Source organism: Electrona antarctica (genome assembly GCF_951216825.1).
Source record: "Electrona antarctica genome assembly, chromosome: 18".
Classification (NCBI taxonomy): domain Eukaryota; kingdom Metazoa; phylum Chordata; class Actinopteri; order Myctophiformes; family Myctophidae; genus Electrona; species Electrona antarctica.
In genome coordinates, this window is record NC_136799.1 from 5,635,972 (window position 1) to 5,659,304 (window position 23,333).

The 23,333-nt window shown below is 47.7% G+C and overlaps 1 protein-coding gene across 1 annotated transcript in view; it reads right to left on the bottom strand.

The window, feature by feature from the left end:
• Window positions 1-1,287: 1,287 nt before the first annotated feature.
• gabrb1 (gamma-aminobutyric acid type A receptor subunit beta1) overlaps window positions 1,288-23,333 on the bottom strand; it is a gene marked incomplete at its 3' end in the record, with an annotated part of 98,259 nt that continues 76,213 nt past the window's right edge. The window contains exons 3-6 of the mRNA XM_079527831.1: window positions 22,089-22,232; window positions 21,263-21,415; window positions 8,640-8,893; window positions 1,288-1,656 (exon numbers count right to left, since the gene is read on the bottom strand). Coding sequence (XP_079383957.1) covers window positions 1,288-1,656; window positions 8,640-8,893; window positions 21,263-21,415; window positions 22,089-22,232 — 920 coding nt within the window. The remainder of the gene's footprint in view (window positions 1,657-8,639; window positions 8,894-21,262; window positions 21,416-22,088; window positions 22,233-23,333) is intronic.

Consider the following 23,333-nt stretch of genomic DNA (forward strand, 5'->3'; position numbering starts at 1 on the left):
GATTCGTCGAGGTTTCCAATTTAAACACCCAAGTTCCTGTACTTACCTTAAAATGCAATGATTGTTCAAAAGCATACAGTAGAATGATTATAATACAGAGTGGTTTTTGATAGAGCCCTAAAGCATACAGTAGAATGATTATAATACAGAGTGGTTTTTGATAGAGCCCTGCGATGCGTTGTATTATTATTATTTTTTTCATAGAAAGTAAAGAAAACAGGCTTTGTTCTACAGTGCAAAAAGCTGGCTGTTAACATGCACGCAGCTTGAAAACTAACAAAATCATCATGTCATACGAGAGAGGAGCGACGGAGCCTTGTGCTCTCCAAGTTACAGAAGACTTCTTAGCCATAGTCAACAGGAGGGGGTTTCAACACACCAACAACGAGGTATAACTTAACACATTATAGCACTGAGCTCAACCCAAGGGAGGGAGGACAATACCACGTTTTACGTTTGACGGATTTCAACCAAAAAACTCTTTCCCGTTCAATCATCGCCGACCGCCCGCATGGTGACATTTCATTTGGCAGCCAGGCAGCAACCGACCGCCCGCATGGTGACATTTCATTTGGCAGCCAGGCAGCAACTGCTGGAGGAAAAAACAACAACGGCATCCGTTTGAAAAAACAACAACACGGCATCCGTTTGAAGCCAAGTGAAAAATAAACCACCTTTCTTTTTCCCCCCCGTCGACCCCCCTCTGTTTCTCGCTCTCTTCAGCGTCGTTTTTGAATCGTTAGAAGCAAATAAAAGTTGTGTTCGATCTGCATGCAAAGAAGTGAGATAAAATGAGGGAAAAGAATTGGGGTAAATTAAATATCATCGTTGCCTAAAACTACGTTAATCATTTTAGTCTCTAAAGTTCATTTGGCACAAAGTTCCAGACCTATAAATGCAAGTCCACGCCCTCTGAAGCGCGCCTTAAATTCATTACTTTTTTTTTTCTCTCCTCTATTCCTACGTTTGTATGGATGAATACAGCAAAAAGTGAGAGAATTTATTAAATTATACTTCTCTTTTATATATATATATATATATTTATATATTTATATACATTTATATATTGTATATTAAATTGTATTTACATTGAAAAGACATCTGCAGCTCCTCTCCTCCTCACAGCCAAATGTATTACAAACGGGGTCAGGGCTGAATAGGACTCGCCCTCCCTCTCGCCCTTCCTCTGTACAAGAATCTAGCTAGCTAAAATAAAGTGCCAGCGCCGCCGGCGCTAAACGCGCGCAGTGGCGCCCAGCTGTCGACGACCAAACCCGCCCGCCCTCCCTAATTGACGTAGTAGAGCCAATAGACCAGGTTGAAGAAGGAGAAGGCGATGGGGAAGACGACGCGAGACCACTTGTCTATGGCGTTGACATCCATGAGGTCGGGGATCTTGACCTTGAGCTGCGAGGCCCTCCGCCGCAGGCGGCTCTTCTTCTGGCCTCCGCCGCCACCGCCGCCGCCGCCGAGGGGCCGGTCCAGGGCCGGCCGGCCGTACAGGTCCCGGCTGGTCATGGGCTTGCGGTACTGTATGCTGGCGCTGTCGTAGGAGAACATGGTGGCGCGCGGGTCGTTCAGCACGCCCCCCATCATGTCCGCGCCGCCCATCTCGTTGGTCAGGTTGGTCAGGAGGATGTTGCCGTGGGCGTCCACCTGCGAGAGTTGGGAGGTATAAATGCAGTAGTTAAGTCAAGCTTCTTTCACCTCCACTCCATTCCAAATATTCCTCTCTACAGAGCATCCCGGCCGTTTCACTCATATGGATATGAAGAATCAACTGACCGAGAGAAAACGCTATTACTGCTAGTCTGCTACTGAATAGTTAGATTTTCGCTAGAAACAGACTGTATCATATATGAGTGACTGAGTGAACGATACAGAGACACCTCCCTGACAATAGCGCCGTGACAGTTTGTTTATTTTTGGTCCACAATGCTTATACAGTATGAGACGATTGTAAGAGGACCCCATGTTATTCCCCATAGAGAAATTACTTCCGTGAACCATGGGGATGAGCAAGTGACGTCAGGACTTCGGCGCTCTATTCCCAGCTTTCCCCTTGTGGTTAGAGTGTCCGCCCTGAGACTGCATGGGAGGTCGGGGTTCAATCCCCGGCCGGGTCATACCGAAGACTCCCTGCGACATGCTAGCGTCATGTCCAGAGGGTTTACTGTACTGGTACATCAAGCTGCCTCACGCTACAGAAACAGGAGATAGGCTCCTGCCCTACAGAAACAGGAGATAGGCTCCTGCCCTACAGAAACAGGAGATAGGCTCCTGCCCTATGGGCCTCATGGCTACAGAAACAGGAGACAGGCTCCTGCCCTATGGGCCTCATGGCTACAGAAACAGGAGACAGGCTCCTGCCCTATGGGCCTCATGGCTACAGAAACAGGAGACAGGCTCCTGCCCTATGGGCCTCATGGCTACAGAAACAGGAGACAGGCTCCTGCCCTATGGGCCTCATGGCTACAGAAACAGGAGACAGGCTCCTGCCCTATGGGCCTCATGGCTACAGAAACAGGAGACAGGCTCCTGCCCTATGGGCCTCATGGCTACAGAAACAGGAGACAGGCTCCTGCCCTATGGGCCTCATGGCTACAGAAACAGGAGACAGGCTCCTGCCCTGTGGGCCTCATGGCTACAGAAACAGGAGATAGGCTCCTGCCCTATGGGCCTCATGGCTACAGAAACAGGAGACAGGCTCCTGCCCTATGGGCCTCATGGCTACAGAAACAGGAGACAGGCTCCTGCCCTATGGGCCTCATGGCTACAGAAACAGGAGACAGGCTGCTGCCCTATGGGCCTCATGGCTACAGAAACAGGAGACAGGCTCCTGCCCTATGGGCCTCATGGCTACAGAAACAGGAGACAGGCTGCTGCCCTATGGGCCTCATGGCTACAGAAACAGGAGACAGGCTCCTGCCCTATGGGCCTCATGGCTACAGAAACAGGAGACAGGCTCCTGCCCTATGGGCCTCATGGCTACAGAAACAGGAGACAGGCTCCTGCCCTATGGGCCTCATGGCTACAGAAACAGGAGACAGGCTCCTGCCATATGGGCCTCATGGCTACAGAAACAGGAGATAGGCTCCTGCCCTATGGGCCTCATGGCTACAGAAACAGGAGATAGGCTCCTGCCCTATGGGCCTCATGGCTACAGAAACAGGAGATAGGCTCCTGCCCTATGGGCCTCATGGCTACAGAAACAGGAGATAGGCTCCTGCCCTATGGGCCTCATGGCTACAGAAACAGGATATAGGCTCCTGCCCTATGGGCCTCATGGCTACAGAAACAGGAGATAGGCTCCTGCCCTATGGGCCTCATGGCTACAGAAACAGGAGATAGGCTCCTGCCCTATGGGCCTCATGGCTACAGAAACAGGAGATAGGCTACTGCCCTATGGGCCTCATGGCTACAGAAACAGGAGATAGGCTCCTGCCCTATGGGCCTCATGGCTACAGAAACAGGAGATAGGCTCCTGCCCTATGGGCCTCATGGCTACAGAAACAGGAGATAGGCTCCTGCCCTATGGGCCTCATGGCTACAGAAACAGGAGATAGGCTCCTGCCCTATGGGCCTCATGGCTACAGAAACAGGAGATAGGCTCCTGCCCTATGGGCCTCATGGCTACAGAAACAGGAGATAGGCTCCTGCCCTATGGGCCTCATGGCTACAGAAACAGGAGATAGGCTCCTGCCCTGTGGGCCTCATGGCTACAGAAACAGGAGACAGGCTCCTGCCCTGTAGGCCTCATGGCTACAGAAACAGGAGATAGGCTCCTGCCCTGTGGGCCTCATGGCTACAGAAACAGGAGATAGGCTCCTGCCCTATGCCTCATGGCTACAGAAACAGGAGATAGGCTCCTGCCCTATGGGCCTCATGGCTACAGAAACAGGAGATAGGCTCCTGCCCTGTGGGCCTCATGGCTACAGAAACAGGAGATAGGCTCCTGCCCTGTGGGCCTCATGGCTACAGAAACAGGAGATAGGCTCCTGCCCTGTGGGCCTCATGGCTACAGAAACAGGAGATAGGCTCCTGCCATATGGGCCTCATGACTACAGAAACAGGAGATAGGCTCCTGCCCTATGGGCCTCACGCTACAGAAACAGGAGACAGGCTCCTGCCCTATGGGCCTCATGGCTACAGAAACAGGAGATAGGCTCCTGCCCTATGGGCCTCATGGCTACAGAAACAGGAGACAGGCTGCTGCCCTATGGGCCTCATGGCTACAGAAACAGGAGACAGGCTGCTGCCCTATGGGCCTCATGGCTACAGAAACAGGAGACAGGCTGCTGCCCTATGGGCCTCATGGCTACAGAAACAGGAGATAGGCTCCTGCCCTATGGGCCTCATGGCTACAGAAACAGGAGACAGGCTGCTGCCATATGGGCCTCATGGCTACAGAAACAGGAGACAGGCTCCTGCCCTATGGGCCTCATGGCTACAGAAACAGGAGACAGGCTGCTGCCCTATGGGCCTCATGGCTACAGAAACAGGAGACAGGCTGCTGCCCTATGGGCCTCATGGCTACAGAAACAGGAGACAGGCTGCTGCCCTATGGGCCTCATGGCTACAGAAACAGGAGACAGGCTGCTGCCCTATGGGCCTCATGGCTACAGAAACAGGAGACAGGCTGCTGCCCTATGGGCCTCATGGCTACAGAAACAGGAGATAGGCTCCTGCCCTATGGGCCTCATGGCTACAGAAACAGGAGATAGGCTCCTGCCCTATGGGCCTCATGGCTACAGAAACAGGAGATAGGCTCCTGCCCTATGGGCCTCATGGCTACAGAAACAGGAGATAGGCTCCTGCCCTATGGGCCTCATGGCTACAGAAACAGGAGATAGGCTCCTGCCCTATGGGCCTCATGGCTACAGAAACAGGAGACAGGCTCCTGCCCTATGGGCCTCATGGCTACAGAAACAGGAGATAGGCTCCTGCCCTTGGGCCTCATGGCTACAGAAACAGGAGATAGGCTCCTGCCCTATGGGCCTCATGGCTACAGAAACAGGAGATAGGCTCCTGCCCTATGGGCCTCATGGCTACAGAAACAGGAGATAGGCTCCTGCCCTATGGGCCTCATGGCTACAGAAACAGGAGACAGGCTCCTGCCCTATGGGCCTCATGGCTACAGAAACAGGAGATAGGCTCCTGCCCTATGGGCCTCATGGCTACAGAAACAGGAGATAGGCTCCTGCCCTATGGGCCTCATGGCTACAGAAACAGGAGATAGGCTCCTGCCCTATGGGCCTCATGGCTACAGAAACAGGAGATAGGCTCCTGCCCTATGGGCCTCATGGCTACAGAAACAGGAGATAGGCTCCTGCCCTATGGGCCTCATGGCTACAGAAACAGGAGACAGGCTCCTGCCCTATGGGCCTCATGGCTACAGAAACAGGACATAGGCTGCTGCCCTATGCTGGGCCTCACGCTACAGAAACAGGAGATAGGCTCCTGCCCTATGGGCCTCATGGCTACAGAAACAGGACATAGGCTGCTGCCCTATGCTGGGCCTCATGGCTACAGAAACAGGACATAGGCTGCTGCCCTATGCTGGGCCTCACGCTACAGAAACAGGACATAGGCTGCTGCCCTATGGGCCTCATGGCTACAGAAACAGGAGATAGGCTCCTGCCCTATGGGCCTCATGGCTACAGAAACAGGACATAGGCTGCTGCCCTATGGGCCTCATGGCTACAGAAACAGGAGACAGGCTCCTGCCCTATATGGGCCTCATGGCTACAGAAACAGGACATAGGCTGCTGCCCTATGCTGGGCCTCATGGCTTGGCAAGACTACTCTCTATTCTGACTAGTCTGTATGTTGTTGTGCTCCTACTGTCTGTTCTTGTCATGTTGATGAGATGTTCTGTACAGCACGTTGGTACAATGAAAATTATTTTTAAATGTGCTTTATAAATAAACGTGATTTGATTTTGATTTGGGGATGGAGCGGGTTTTGATTTCAGTGAAAGCCAAACGGGCAGGAACTATCGGTCAAAGCCTAATTGCTGCTTCTGAATGAGGAAGCTGTAATCTTCTAGCGAGTGTGAATTGTAAATGATCACGTGTTCAACTGCTGACCAAGTTTAAAACTCCTACTCTACTCTACAATAAAAGTGTATGCATTTGCATTCATATCGTTTCATAAGGTAACATGACAAGGTAGCGACAAGCTATAACGTGTTACCTTGACGATCAAGTTTTGTTGGCATACACCACCGTGGTGCGATGGAGTGGGTGCATATGTTTGTAGACATACTAACAGACATTAGTTCGACAACACCGTCGCTCTCGACATGCGCTACCGGTTACAACTAACCCATGCATGCTGCGGGTTAAAACTCACCCGTGGCTCCTTACATGCACGGCAGGTTACAACTAACCCGTGGCAGGTTAAAACTACCCTCGGAAACCCAGGCACTTTTATTTCCAGGGAGAAAAAAAAAGGCTGGGGCCGAGTCCACTTCAATTCGGCATACAGTAGCCCAAACGTCGCTCTCTCTCTGCTGATTACTGATCGTCTGCACAGACACTCCTCTCTATGTTCCCCTAATTAATTAGTCTCATGTCCTGCAGCTGCGTCTAGTTTCTCCCGGCGGATCCTGCCGGGAGCTGCCAATGCCATAGAAAGCATGGGTGAGTTCCAGTCTAGGTTAAAACTAACTCGTGGCTTCATGTGAAGTTAGGTTTAGGGTTTGGGTTTTTGGTAGGGTGTCGGACTCATGACTGTAGGACTGTTAGTACGTCGGACAAAACACATGGAACCGCGATGGAGTGTATACTGTAGCTCAGTGGTTCTCAACCAGTGGTCCGGGCACCACCAGTGGTCCTTGAAGGGGTCCCAGGTGGTCCCAAGCTAAATGATGGAGAGTTGGTTAACCAAATGGACCCTTATCAGATCCCTCTTGAGAGTGTAAAATTACACTCTCAGGAGCAAAAGTATTGTTAAACATCTGCATTACTTTTAATTTAAAGTCTACACAATTAGAGAATGCAGAAGAAATTGTTAGTTTGATCAACATTTGCCTGTTGTCTCTCCTATGGTACCAACATCGATACAGCATGGAATTGTGTCCAAGAGGGTAAATGGCATGGTGGTCTGTGGCTTAAAAGCCCAATAAATATTGGTCCTTGATCTGAAAAAGGGTTGAAAACCACTGCTGATAGCTCGATTCGTAGTTTGCTGGGAATAGCCGACCAACAAGCTCACAATGTATTGCGTCCACAGTGAGCTTGTTGGTCCGTCCCACACCCCACCCTGTCAGATGCTGGAAAACGCCTTCGTCTCCTCCAGGCTGGATTACTGCAGTGCACACACTACTCACCGGGATCCCATAGCAAGAGCCTCCAGAGGCTTCATCAGTACATTCAAAACAGCGCCGCTATACGATTCTGATGAGAGTGCGGAAAAAATATATATACGACCCATCCTCCTCCTCCTCCTTTCACTTCACTGGCTCCCCGTAGTCTCCCTCAGGACTAAATACAAGATCTATAACCGGCCTTCTGACACATCAGTGCATCCACGGATATACCCCCCCCCCCACCCAACCCCCACACCTCAAAGAATTCCTCACCACACAAACCCTCTGCTCTTCCAACACCTTCTCCTTCCCGATCCCCCCCCCGGGACCAAAGCTCCGTACCACGGGTGAGCGCCCGGGCCTTCTGCTCTAGTGCCTCTATACTTTGCTCTATTTGGACTGCATGGTTCTCCTTTTATTTGTTTTGTAAAAGGGTAGGCGGAATACAGTTGGCTGTAAATAGCAGATCTACAAGCTCACAATGCGTCGCAGCACGACGCATTGTGAGCTTGTAGATCAGCTATTTTCAGTAAGTGCAAAATGAGTCATTACGACGGAATCTGTCAAGCTTTGTGATGCACAGCGTCAATGCGTGATAGAGAATAAGCAAGTCCTTTTACTATCATTAGCCTACCGGCATATTGTATTTGTATCATACAGTATCTGGCTGTTGTTTTCATTCCAGCGTCCAGCATATTCTGGCGCTCTCAGAGAGAACGTAATGACGTCACGTCCTGTGCGTAAACCTTGACACAGCATACAATACAACACAGTACATAACAGATAGAGTAAGGGCGCCACCTATCAGTAAACTTAACAGAATCGACTGTAGATTTAGTCGACCATAATCTTATGATATTTAGTCGACTAAAACTAGACTAACACTAAAGCATTCCAGGTGACTATAAAATTTGACTAAAACTAAATGAAAACTATTCAAGAGACTATGACCAAAAACATGACCCCCCCCCCCATCTCTCTCCCCATTTCCTGTCACCATACTATAGTCATAGTGTACAGTGTGTGTACACTATCCAACACTATAAAAAAAAGCCCCAAAAATATTTAAAAAAAAACAACACTGCCCGCGTCACCCACCTGTACTTTGTTGCCCTCCAGCGCCCTCTTGTGCCCATGTCACCCACCTGTACTGTGTTGCCCTCCAGCCATCTTGTGCCCATGTCACCCACCTGTACTGTGTTGCCCTCCAGCCATCTTGTGCCCATGTCACCCACCTGTACTGTGTTGCCCTCCAGCCATCTTGTGCCCATGTCACCCACCTGTACTGTGGTGCCCTCCAGCGCCCTCTTGTGCCCATGTCACCCACCTGTACTTTGTTGCCTTCCATCGCCCTCTTGTTCTCGTTGCTGCTTTTGGCCTGCTTCTCGGCCACCTTCTTCTGCAGCTGAGGCCCTCGGCCGAAGAAGATGTAGTTGACGAAGGCATACTCCAGCAGCGCCAGGAAGACGAACACGAAGCAGCCCATCAGGTAGATGTCGATGGCCTTGACGTACGGGATCTTGGGCAGCGTCTCCCTCAGGTGGGTGTTGATGGTCGTCATGGTGAGCACCGTGGTGATGCCTGTGTGAACCAAAACAAAAAAACGACAAAGCACGCCGCAGACGTCAAGGTCAGTGTCGTTTGCCGCGATTTTGCAACAAGCAGCTAGGTCTACGTAAACACGCCCAAAAGAAGCGACTGTAGGCTGCACGCACGCGCGCACACACACACACACTCACACACACACACACACACACACACACACACACACACACACACACACACACACACACACGGGTCCCCAGCAAAGTACGAATCAGGTTTGATTTGGTTGGACTTGGACTACAGAATGCCTTTTGTCAGTAACATGCAGTAATCCTGGTCTCTAAACTATACCTCCCCCTGGCCAGCCGGGGCGTCTGATGGAGGGGAAAGGAACTGGTCGCAATAACGTATTCCTTCCACACGCTACGTCCGGCCGGGGAAAATCCCCCCCCCCCCCTTGTCAGGTGAAAAGATCAGCTTGGACTCCTCATGCATAGAAGGAAACATGAAGTCAGTCCGCTGCCCTCCCCAGGTTGGCAGAGGAAGTGTAGCGCCCAGGATTACATTCGATAATTGACACTGGGTGAAAAAATCGTGGGATGTAGTAAAAAAAACTTAAGAAACGTAATGCCTTTTGGCAGGCCACGATGGCATCATAATGCCTGATTTACACTTAGCTGCAGGCCGAACATAACAACACATCTACAAGATGGGAGCGTGACACCCCCCACGCCACACGCAACCAACCAAATATAAAAATGACTTGAACGTTGGAGTCTAGTTCTTATTTGTCAGTGTATATTTAGTCACAATGTTTTAGTCCTCATAGCTTCGTTTTTTATTTAGTTCTCACCAGTGGTCGACGGACAAACACATTTCGTCATATAGTCTAATTGGACAACATGGACAGTGGGTTTCAGCAGCTGCAGCGAGTTCAGACCTCCAGCCACTCCAAGGTGTGACATGATGATGAACACACGTTGCAAACACTCATTTGTACCAACAGACATCTGGCCTCACGACGCCTGGCTGTTCCAAATACAGCTGCTCCGTGTAGGACTTGGCTTGATTTCTGACTCAGAGCTTTCAATACAGTTGGATTTCCTACACTACAGTATATCAAGGTTGAGCGAGGGCGCACGCACGCACACACACACACACACACACACACACACACACACACACACACACACACACACACACACACACACACACACGCACGCACGCACGCACGCACGCACGCACGCACGCACGCACGCACGCACGCACGCACGCACACACACACACACCGGAAGGAGTCGCTATGCTGTACAAGATTTCACAGTGCTTTGCAAAGCTTTTGGGCTCGGGGGGGGGGGGGGTGGGGGGGAGTAATATGTTTTACAAAAGTCGGCCTCCTGGTGGCGCTATAACAGGCCATTCTGGAAAATATGGGGCAGAGGTTCATCGTTGGCATCCAGGAAGTGTGTGTGCAAAATGTGGCATCGCCCCGGATTAACGGTGCCGGAGATTAGCTGGTAACAGGCCCTACTATAACTATTGTATCATTATAATGATTATTATTACTATTCCTATTATTATGATGCCATTCAAAAGAATACACAATAGAACACACTCTCACTCCCTTTGTTTTTGTGATTTCAATCACTTGATTGTTTAAAACTTGTATAAAATGTGCAAGTAGGCCTACTATTGGTCAATTCCAAATATTATTAAGATACACCCCGCGGCGCCCCCGGATTGGCACCCACCATGGGAAACCCTCCCTACTTCTAAAACAATGACGCGTTCTGTTTATCTGGAAATGATTTGACTAAAAATAATCGCATTGCTGCATCACTCACAAAATGCTCACATCCCTGGATATGATGTGATGTCCTGGAAAAGAACTCTTTCGATTAATTTCCTTCATTCATTTTTAATTCCTTCTGGACAAAAATCCAGGAAAAAAAAAAAGGGAAAACTGTCCTCACAGAGACAGCAGAGCCCCAGTAACAGGAGACTAATGGCTATTATAAATACTGCAAAGGACGGACCATTGACTTGATATGCCTCTCTCTTTCACCTCAGTAATTCAAGCTGCTCCCGGGGGCTCGCTCCCAGCCCGGTGCACTCCATTGCCTCGGCTGTGGAACGAACGGAGACTAATGGTCAGCGTACATCCCCGCTGCTTCGCCACATATGTGCTACGGCGCGGGGATTTGTGATGCAGAGTGTGCAGAGTGGTGCTGGTGGCCTAGGTGAGAGGTAACAGAGTACATGCACTGAAACTCCACTATAGCCTACATCTAGTGGCTACATCTATTTCAGGAGGGAACCCCTTTTGGTGTTTCTGGTGGTGTTTTTGGTGAGCCACGGCTGTGGCTCAGGAGGTAGAGCAGGTCGTCCAATGATCCATGGGTCGGCGGTTCGAATCCCGGCTCCTCCTGTCTACATGTCGAAGTGTCCTTGGGCAAGACACTGAACCCCAAATTGCTCCCGATGTGCTGGTTGGTACCTTGCATGGCTTCCGCTGCAATCGGTGTATGAATGTGTGTGTGAATGGGTGAATGTAATGCACAATCTATGTAAAGCGCCTTGGATAAAGGCGCTATATAAATGCACCATTTACCATTTACCATTTATTATGTTATATACTGTAGCTCAGGGGTAACCAACCAGGGGTTCGCGAGCTACCAGTAGCTCGCGCGAGCCATTCAAGTAGATCCCGGAGTGAGCGGGTGTCAGACTGACAGGCAGCCAGTCCATCACTATCAAAAGAGCACTAGGGGCGCACGCTCTTTCGCGGCGTCGGCTCCTAGGCTCTGGAAGAGCTTGCCTCTTTATATTCGATCTGCCCCATCCATTAATGTTTTTAAATCTCACCTTAAGACTCATCTTTTCTCCCTGGCTTTCACTCCCTCTTGAGTCCATTTTAGGTTTTGCTTTATCTTAGCTCTTTTTTGTTTTGCTTATTTTAACCTTTCATGCTTATATTTTGTCAACATTTCTGATTGTGTTTTCTCGTTTACATTCTGTGTTCTCTTGCCTGTCTATGTTTTTTTCCCCCACTGATCTGTACAGCACTTTGGTCAACCTTGGTTGTTTTAAAACGTGCTTGATTTGATTTGATTTGATTTGAATACACAGAACGTGCATTTAGAATAGCTCAGCAGTGATGGCCCCAGACATGTGTTGGGCCATGCGGAGTTCGTTTGATTGACTATTATGCACAACTTGTGCATAATAGTCATGCATATCAGAACAGAACAGTATAAAAACCCACAGAGCTAAACAGCCTCTCACGCACTACTATACCTACACAGGCAAGCATGCAGTGACTACTCTACTCTGACTATGGAAGATCTGGCGGAAAGAAATCCTAATCATCAATAATCATTTCCACCAGGAATTGGGAGCATGCATCCTTCCGACTTAGCCATGTTTTGCCTCAGCGCAAGGAACCATTTACGGACGGGGACATGGTTAAAGAATTGCTGAATGTCACGGTGGACTGCTTGTTTTCTAACCATAAAAACAAGGAGGAATTCAAAGCATTGATACAAACGTATTCAAAGACTTGTCAAAATGTGAATACTTTTCACTTCAGTTTGACGAGTACACTGATATGTCACGGACACCGCCCAGCTAATTGTGTTTTCCCCTGATTTTACCACCAAAGAGGACTTTCTCGTCCTTATTCTGTTGAAAAAAAGGACCCGGGGTGAGGATGTGTACAATGCATTCAAGGATTACGTGCATGAGGAGCATTGAGGACAAGATTCCTCTTCATAAAATCCTATCAATGACAACAGACGGGGCCCCAGCGATGCTAGGCGTTCAATCAGGATTTGTGTTTGCATTAATTAACTTTGGATGAAATGGAGATTTCTGAACTAGTAACTGACTATCCACTGGAGGACAGAGCTAGAACGCAGGACTTTTTTGTTCACTTGTGAGCAGAGAGAAGTATCCCCTGATTGTGTCTTGTGCACTCAAATGCCTACTTTGGCTCCACTTACTTATGTGAAATGGCCTTTTTACAAATAAATAAAATCAAAAATAATAAATAATAAAATCCACTGTAGCTATTTCAAGCTATTGAAAAATAGCAGATCTACAAGCTCATAGCGCGGCACCGAGTGCCGCGCTATGAGCTTGTAGGTCTGCAATTTTTTAAAAATTGTCTCTCCCCTTTCTCACTCCCCCTCTTTCCTGTCAGTCTTCACTTGATACTATCAATAAAGGCAGAAAAGCCAAAAACGCCAAAAAATATATTTTTGGGGGCTTTTTGTCTTTATTGATAGATTACAGCAGTTTGACAGGAAGGGGGGAGAAAGATGGGGGGGGGGGCACTCAGCAAAGGTCGTCGGGATCGGGACTTGAACCCGCGACACGCTGTCAGGCCTGGAGTTTTAGTTGGAGTTAACCGATTACATCCCGCCGCCAGTGCCTGGAGTCTGGCGCCCTGCAGGGCCAACAGAATGCACGACAAAGGCAGTGAAGAAGACCCCGCGATTATTTGGTAAAATGTGGTAAAGAATAATATTATTAATTCTGGATTAATACTCTTCTCAAATCTTGTGTTCTCGTGTTTGGCACAGCAGGGTTTAATAGCTAAACATGAGATATCTTGTGGTTGGCATAGATTGTTTTAATTTAAAGGAAACCCCTCTTCCCTCATTTGACATGATGTCCCTCATTTGACCCCTCCCCTCTCTTTTTGAGAACAATGCACACTGGGACAAATTATGAAGTCTTTACCTGTCCCCTCAGACCCCCCACCTTTTTTCAGCTAGGAATTCTGGGATACGTGTGAAAATCTCACAGCACAAAGAATTGGCTCCTTTGAGACCGTTTTCTCAGCTCTCTGTAAGACATCACTCTATAAGCCATACACCGTGTCTCCATTGCATTGCGTTTGCAGGGGGGTTGTGTTGCGGTGTGGTGCAGTGCGTTGCGGTGTGTTGTGTGGTGCAGTGCACTGCAGTGCATTGTGTGGCATTGCGATACAGTGCATTGTGTTGTATCTAGGGATGTCCCGATACCCTTTTTTCGTTTCCGATCCGATTCCGATCCAACAATTTCTGTGTTAGCCGATACCGATACCGATACCGATACCAGTGCTTTTTTTTAAAAAGTGTAAAGTACATGTACTCATGTTGGTTGCGTTATCACATAGAATAACGTGAAGTTTAGCCCTGGTGATGTTCCACTTTGCAAGCGCACACACACACACACACACACACACACACACACACACACACACACACACACACACACACACACACACACACACACACACACACACACACACACACACACACACACACACACACACACACACACACACACACACACACACACACACACACACACACAATGCATATTATATATATGCTTATTATATTTTAATAATATTCTCTTTATTTTAACTTTATTTTAACCAACCAAGGCATCCCTTTGCACTACATTTTACTAGGGCTACTACTTATACAGTACCTTTCTAAAAGACAGAGGGAACTGTTAATTGTGTACCGTCACTTTAAATGCGTAATGTATACATCATCGGCGGTGTCACGCACCAAAAATAGCCAGTCTACAAGCTCACACCGCGTCTGGTTGCACTGCGTTGTGATCTTGTAGCTCTGCCTTTTCAGCAACGATAGATTGAGAAGTTGCATGCACTGATGCATATTGGAATACGTCACGTATTATGTGAAACTATTCAATCGATCTGCGGGAGATATTATAACTACGCTTCCTCCTCGCTATGAGTCTGGCCGCGCCAGGCTAGGAGCTGACGGCTCCCGTGTTGTTTCGACTCGGTGCAGACATGATGCAAAGGTATCGCAAGATTCGCAAGTTACAATGAGCGTCAGCCCACCGTGGCCCAGTCAGTCAGTTTAGAGTTTATTTGTCCAGTCTAACTTCGAAGAGAGGGGGAGAAAAACAAGAAAAACAACAAAAGATAGTCTACTTGGCAGCCCTTGTCGCAAACTACAGCAAGCCGCCTTTGTTTTAAATTGTCCCCCATTCGCACGTCGGCAAAGCCGTTCACACCTAGGCTGGAGATGCGCGTTTTCAATACCGGCGGCCCCGTCTCACCGTGCTGCGCGCATCACGTGATTAAATAAAATGTGGTATCGGATTGGTGCGGGGCGTACTTGCCGATTCCGATATGACCAAATAAGGGCATATCGGAGGGCATTCCGATACAAGTATCGGTATCGGGACATGCCTAGTTGTATCGCATTGCGGTACATTGCATTGTGTTTGTAGTGTGTTTGCAGTGCGGATGTGGTACATTGCATTGTACTTGCAGTGCGGTATGGTACAGTGAATTGTGGTTGCAGTGCGTTGCGGTAAAGCGCACTAAGTTGCAGTGCATTGCGGTAAAGTATATTAAGTTGCAGTGCATTGCGGTAAAGCGCACTAAGTTGCAGTGCATTGCGGTAAAGTATATTAAGTTGCCGTGCATTGCAGTAAAGTATATTAAGTTGCCGTGCATTGCAGTAAAGTATATTAAGTTGCAGTGCATTGCAGTAAAGTATATTAAGTTGCAGTGCATTGCAGTAAAGTATATTAAGTTGCAGTGCATTGCAGTAAAGTCATAGAGTTATATATAATAGAGACGTCACCGGATTTCTCCTCCCATCCACTTGAATTGAGTTGCTCACCCAGCAGGGCCCCTTCTTCCCGGGAATGGAACAGACTGCATTGTGGGATGCATTTGGGCCAAATACATGAACGAGTACTGTGTGCGTGCACTGCGAGCGAGTCATGAACGAGTACCATGTGTGTGCGTGCACTGCGAGCGAGTCATGAACGAGTACCGTGTGTGTGCGTGCACTGCGAGCGAGTCATGAACGAGTACCGTGTGTGTGCGTGCACTGCGAGCGAGTCATGAACGAGTACCGTGTGTGCGTGCACTGCGAGCGAGTCATGAACGAGCGTCGCTGTTGTTCGGTATTGGCTTGGCCGCCTCGGCGCGTTCATGTGATTGGCCCAAATACCGACTCGAGCTGCAGTACCCAGTTTCGGCCATCATGTATTTTTCGCATCAGTGTTTCCTCTCGGTGACGTCTCTATTATTATATATATATATTCTCTAAGAGTAGCAGTGGTCTACATTCCAATAATGATAACCCAATGACTACCAGGCAGTACCTCCCAGCACAGCAGCTGCAGCAGTACAACTAAAGCAGAGCTTCAGTGTGTGTGTGTGTGTGTGTGTGTGTGTGTGTGTGTGTGTGTGTGTGTGTGTGTGTGTGTGTGTGTGTGTTGCCATTTCAGCAAATGGGTGCAAGACAAGAGAGCAACATCATCACTGCATACAGTTTCATCTTTGCAAATTCATCAGCAACTTTTGTCCTGATCAATATTTCCGTTTACTTCCCTCTCCCTCTCCCTCTCTCTCTCTCTCTCTCTCTCTCTCTCTCTCTCTCTCCCTCTCTCTCTCTCTCCCTCTCTCTCTCTCTCTCTCTCTCTCTCTCTCTCTCCCTCTCTCTCTCTCTCTCCTCTCTCTCTCTCTCTCTCTCTCTCTCTCTCTCTCCCTCCCTCTCCGTCAGACATATATTAGATTCGTAGCTTGTTTATAATTCTTGATGACTATTTCTATGGGTTTGCCTTATATTACCTTTAGGGATGTACCGATGAGACATTTTGGGCGATATCGATATCGGATATAATTAATTGCTGTTATGGCCGATAATTGATATAACCGATGTCGATATGATCTCATTCTGTATTAAAAAATATATAATAATTTTGGCCGTTCTGGAAAAAACCTTATAAACACTGAATTTGAAAAAAAGCAATGCCTTTTTATTCCAAAAGTAGGAATGCACCGTTATTATGTTGGCTCATATCCCAACATAGAAGGCTTTTTCAGACTTTTTTAAATTTTATTTTTCAACATAATTATTATAAAATACAATACCTGCTAAAACCGATATATTATTTTACCGATACAGATTACTGATATATTGGTTTAAGGCCAATATCGGCCGATACCGATGTGTTCGCCAATTTATCGCCGATTTATTTCCCATCACGAATTACCCTCAAGGTAAATCGCTCTGGATTAAAGCCCAAACCAAGTTGCATTGGTGTGGTTGACCTTAACAGCGTCTGCTAAATGCCTAAAGCGTTATTCATAGTCTGGATTTTCGGTGGTGAGGTGACCACCGAACTACAACATGACGTCACGATCCGCGGTGAAGAGCAAACCACCGCCACCGCCCCAGCCCTTCTCTCTGTTTTTACTCACCACCGCTCAACGTTATTTCAGCTCCGGTGGTCACCTCACCACCGGAGCAGTGGTCACCTCACCACCGAAAATCCAGACTATAAATGAGCCTTAAATTGTAAAATCTCTCTCTCTCTCTCTCTCTCTCTCTACGTAGAGGGGAGCCGGATATGAGAGAGAGAGAAGCTTGTAGCAGTGCAGAGCACACAGGTAGCAGGATGAGAGAGAGAGAGAGAGAGAGAGAGAGAGAGAGAGAGAGAGAGAGGGAGAAAGAGAGAGAGAAGCTTGTAGCAGTGCAGAGCACACAGGTAGCAGGATGAGAGAGAGAGAGAGAGAGAGAGAGAGAGAGGGAGAAAGAGAGAGAGAAGCTTGTAGCAGTGCAGAGCACACAGGTATAGCAGGCACCTTTTTAATTAAGTGAATGATGCTCTTTGCGGTGAGCGCTGTTGACGGTCAGATTGCTATCTGCCAGTAATAGCACGTAGGCAGATCTCTGTCTGTCTGGCCATTATCTCCCCAGAGGTTAGGACTTTTAGAGAGATGAACAGGCTGCATCTTTTTACCCTGCTATGTGCACTCTATGCTGAAACCTTGTATCTCCATATTCTTTTATTTTTATCCCATGATTCTTGTAACCCATTTTTTTTTATCCCAGTGTCAATTGTCTAATGTAATCCTGGGGCGATACACTCCCTCTGCCAACCTGGGGAGAGCAACGGACTGACCTCATGCTTCCTTCAATGCATGAGGAGTCCAAGCCGCTTCTCTTCACCTGACAGGTGGGGAGCTTCCCCAGTTGGACATGGAGCGCATGGAATGAACACTTATTCCAACCAGTTCCGGGCCAGGGGGAGGCAGTATAGAGACCTATAGGTAATACATCAAATACACAGAAGTAGTCATCAAGAATCATAAGCAAGCTAAGAACCTAACATCAGTCTAACAGTAGAAAAACAGTACAGCAAAGCTATGAGTATACACTATAGAGTAGAGTGCTATGTGACAACCGGGAATAGTCTGGTGACCACCCGAGAGATGGTTAACAGCCGGAATGTAGACAGGACCTGGTTGAGCAGTTTGGGTTAGCGCCCCAGCCTGTGTCCACCGTGAGGAGGAAGCCCAAAAAACCCACGTGAGGCCTTTAGGAGGGCCATTCAAGCCGCAAGTGGAGCCTGCGGCACCACCGTTTCCCTGCCGGTGGAGCCTGCAGAATCCACCCCCCCCCCCAATGAAGTGTCTGGTGCTGGGAATCTGGTGCAACGCACAGGTCCTGGCTGCACCTGGTGAGAGCAGGAGTGGACCTGGTGAGACGTAGGAGGTGCCTGGCCAGGAGTCAACCCACACTGCCATATTATCCTTGCGATATTTTTTAGTCCTTCTGTCTACATAAAATGCTATGTAAATTACAACCCTACCCTAGGCGACACGGGGAGAGTATGCAAACTCCACAAAGAAAGACCCTTTCACCAACCTCACCTAGGGTGTGGGCACTGATGGGGACGCCCACACAACTCTAAAGGAAAGTTTATTGACAGACAAGGATTCCACCCAGCAGTGAGGATGTGCTGAGAGGCGAGGGGTCATATGGAGGCCAAATGTCACTGCATTGATGAAGAGTGTAAAATGCCTGTTGTCTCTCCTATGCCCTGGTATACCACATCAATACAGCATGGACTTGTGGACAAAATGCATTGTTCACTGCCTCCTAATGCATGCATCGTGCACACGAATGCATCATAAAGAGCAGTGCAGCTTTGCAAAAAAAAAGGTCTTCATTTGAGGGTGATTGTGCTCCACATGAGCAGAGACCACATCACCACCGCATCTCCATTCAGATGAGCTCAGTCTATATAATCTATAGTCTCTATATGCTGTTTTCACTGGCTGTGTTAATATTTATTCATTTAGAATGAATTCATTCCAAACAGAGATTCATACCCTCACAAAAAACATGCAGTAATCCTAGTCTCTATACTGCCTCCCCCTGGCCTGCCGGGGCACCTGATGGAGGGGGAAAGGAACTGATTGGAATAACATGTTCCTACCATGCGCTACGTCCAACCGGGGAAACTCCCCCCCTGTCAGGTGAAAAGAAGCTGCTTGGACTCGTCATGCATAGAAGGAAGCATGAGGTCAGTCCGTTGCTCTCCCCAGGTTGGTAGAGAGAGTCTAGCGCTTTTGCTAATTGACACTGGGTGAAAGAAATGGGTTGCAAAATTGTGGGATAAAAAAAAAGAGAGAGAGAGAGATTCATACCCAACTGTTTACATGGAACCTGAATAAAACTATAACTTGTTAGTCATTCCTCACTCGTTTACATGACCAAAGCATTGTGCTTTAGTCTAACAGCACTACAGACAATAATGCTTGTATTCCAAACTCTCAGTAGCGTTCGGAATAAGGTCAAGCGGTATATACATACAGTATACCACACCCGACCCCTCCAAACCGGAATGGAATATTCTATTCCAATTGAGTTTAGATTTTACGTGAGCATGTTTATTTTCAATGAGCAGTCATTCTGAACACAAGTGGAATGTATCTGGCCATGTAAACACAGCCAGAACAAGTGGAATGTATCTGGCCATGTAAACACAGCCAGAACAAGTGGAATATATCTGGCCATGTAAACACAGCCAGACTGTCATTCTTCCCTGCAATTCCAACGCAAGAAATAAATAAAACAGATGCTGCTGTAACACAAAACTGTGTATGACTTGAGGCTAATGTACGACAAGGAGACGGAATTTAGAATTAGGTAGACACGTTTTAGGACACGTGGCATTATGATTAGGTTTGAGGCTTGTAACAGGTTTATACAGTAGCACACGCACGCGCGCGCACGCACACGCACACGCACACGCACACGCACACACGCGCGCGCACACACACACACACACACACACACACACACACACACACACACACACACACACACACACACACACACACACACACACACACACACACACACAGCACCATCCCATTTCACATATAGGAGACTCATTACAGGGGCAACGTTTAGAAGGTTTTAGATATTTTGGATTTTCGCAGTGTCCATGATGTCATGGACACTGGGCTCACTTACTTCCTGGACTACATGTTGTCTCAGTAAGACAGCCCTCCCCCTATCCACAAGGAGGAGCAGTGCACCAAAGCATTATGGGAATTGTAGTCCAGGAAGGAGCTATCGCTCCGGTTCAGTCTCTATCCTTTTATTACTCTATGGATGCTTTACTTCCCGTATCTTTTCTTTACTTCCCGTATCTGCGTGAGGTGGGCGGACACATTATTAGGAGACAGGAAGAATGTTGGAGTCTATTCATTTCCAATGGGAGAGTGAACGTGAACTTATGAACCATTCCTTAATGGAATGGTTCTAAAACTTCTAAACGTCATTAAAGGTTTCGTGACATTAATTTTCATTTATTTATTGTTTTTCCTTTAGGTCGTATTACCTCAATTACACCCACACAACCTGAACTTTGAATATTCAGTGGATCTTCTGTGGCCTGGCATTTTCTCTGTGTTCTGAAGCTTTTTGAGCTGCAATGAAAACAGGTAATTTTATCCCACGATTTTGCAACCCATTTTTTCACCCAGTGTCAATTATCTAATGTAATCCTGAGCGCTACACTTCCTCTGCCAACCTGGGGGGGGCAGCGGACTGACCTCATGCTTCCTTCTATGCATGAGGAGTCCAAGCTGCTTCTTTTCACCTGATAAGTGGAGAGTTTCCCAGGCCGGACGTAGCACGTGCAACACGTTATTCCGACCAGTTCCTTTCCCCTCCATCAGGCACCCCGGCTGGCCAGGGGGAGGTAGTTTTATAGACCAGGATTACAGCATGTTTTTTGTGAGGGTACCTACCCTATAGTAGACACGGGGAGAACATGCAAACTCCACACAGAAAGGCCCTTTCGCCAACCCCGCCTCGGGTATGGACACTGATGACATGGAGCAGAGAGCACAGCGTCCCTAGCGGGAATCGAACCCAGGACCTTCTAGCTGTGAGGCGACAGCACTACCGACTGTGCCACCGTGCCCCTCCGAAAACAGGCAAATTTGGGTGCAATTGAGCTCAGAACACCTAAATAAAATATTAAATATTTTTGTCACAATCCCTTTAACATGGCTTATTATGGCTCATTAAAGATCATGAAAGAGTGACAGACCCAAGGCCACCCTGGCAGCCGAGGCGTCGTAGTTGATCCAGAAGGAGACCCAGGACAGGATGGTGATCAGGGTGGACGGCATGTAGGTCTGCAGGATGAAGTAGCCGATGTTCCTCTTCAGCTTGAAGCTCAGCGACAGCCGAGGGTACGAACCTGTGACAGACAGACAGACAGGCAGGCAGACAGGCAGGCAGGCAGGCAGGCAGGCAGGCAGGCAGGCAGGCAGGCAGACAGACAGACAGACAGACAGACAGACAGACAGACAGACAGACAGACAGACAGACAGACAGACAGACAGACAGACAGACAGACAGACAGACAGACAGACAGACAGACAGACTGTATTACTTGAAAGCGATAATGCACTTTATGCACAAGTTAGTTTACTTACAATTCTGTCCTATATAAACGCTGCTAAACCATATAGATGCACTCTAAACCTTGTACTTTCTTGCGTATGTAGGTTTTTATGCTTTGCAAGTCGTAAGTGTGATGTGCTTCACTGTCTTCCCGTTTCGTTGTTATGTTTTGTGTGGGTACTGCGGATGAAAATTAGCATCTTTGCTAAATCTGGTGTATTTACATTGCATTTAATTGTAATGTCCACTTATATGTATTATGTGTCCCGTCAAAATTAACAAATAAAGTAAAGACAGTATGACTGTCTGTCAGTAAGACCATTCTAGATTTTATTTGTTGATGAAATTGTCAATATTTCTTTTAGTCATCATAGCTTATAGTTTTTATTTAGGTTTCGTCAGTGACTTAAAAAGGTTAAGTTGTGGAACATTGTGTGTTTCAGTCTGAAACAAAGTGAGTCACTGACCCGTGGCGAACACGGCTTTCGTCTGGAGCGTCCGGTAGTCCATGATGGAGAACTGGGGCAGCTCGATGTTCTCCACGCCGGTGATGGACGTCCCAGAAACTCCGATCTGCCAGTAGAACTCGATGTCATCAGTGGTGTATCCGTCTGTTGGGGACAAGAGGGGGGGGGGGGGGGAAACCACACATTTTAGTTTAGTTTAGTTTTTTTTTAGCACATAGTTGTAAAAAAATCACACCCGTGTGAACTGAGTGGTGCAACTACACATTTATTGACGTGATATCTGTGATGTCAGTGACGTCACATACTAACCATAGCAACCATGCTCGTTTTTTTGGTTGCTAACCATAGCAACCATGCTCGTTTTTTTGGTACGAACAAACACGGGTACACGGGTACAAAGCCAGTTGTTGGAGTGGTTTGCACCACTCAAAAATACATATCAATGAACCAAAATACTGTGCAAGGAAAGGAAGAAGCCAGCTGGTTTATTTGGAATCCTTTCCTTAACCCATTTAGACCTGAGGACGATTCTACAAATGCCTTCTAAATCCTGATGTTTCTATGTCAGTGGTTCTCAAACTATTTCATGTCAAGGAATTATATGTATTTGGCCGCCGACCCCCATCTCAAAATATGTTGTTTCAGGGACGCCGACCCCATCTCAAAATATGTTGTTTCAGGGACCTCCCCAGAAGCAAAGATTTGAGTTAAAAACTTCGCTCTGAAAGAATATATATTCAAAGGTTTGCACTACATTTTCACGATTTTTCAAAAAATAGCAGACCTACAAGCTTGTATGAGCTTGTAGATCTGCTATTTTTCAACAGCTAAAGCATAATATAATGTAGAGGTCATTAATTAAACAGATTAACATTGCCTCCAATGAGTCGGTCGGTGTGAGCTTGCCACCATTGGTGTGTGAATGTGGGAAGTGAGGACGCTGGCGTCGACTGTTCGCCGCTTCACCTCCCAATGTATGAATGAATGAACCATTGTAAAGGGCTTTGAGCACTTGGAAAAGCGCTATAAAAATGCAATTCATTATTAACCCCAAACTACTCTCAAGCACTATGAGGGGCCACTTGGGGCACATGTTCCACCACAGGAGACCCACCACCTCCAACAAGGGCTGCCATTCAGTATATGTTCAGGAAGACGTGATCTTTTTTGTTGGATGTCATCCTTTAACGCTATGCAATCAGTTTAACTCTGACCAACTGACCACCATGTTAATATAGGATGTAA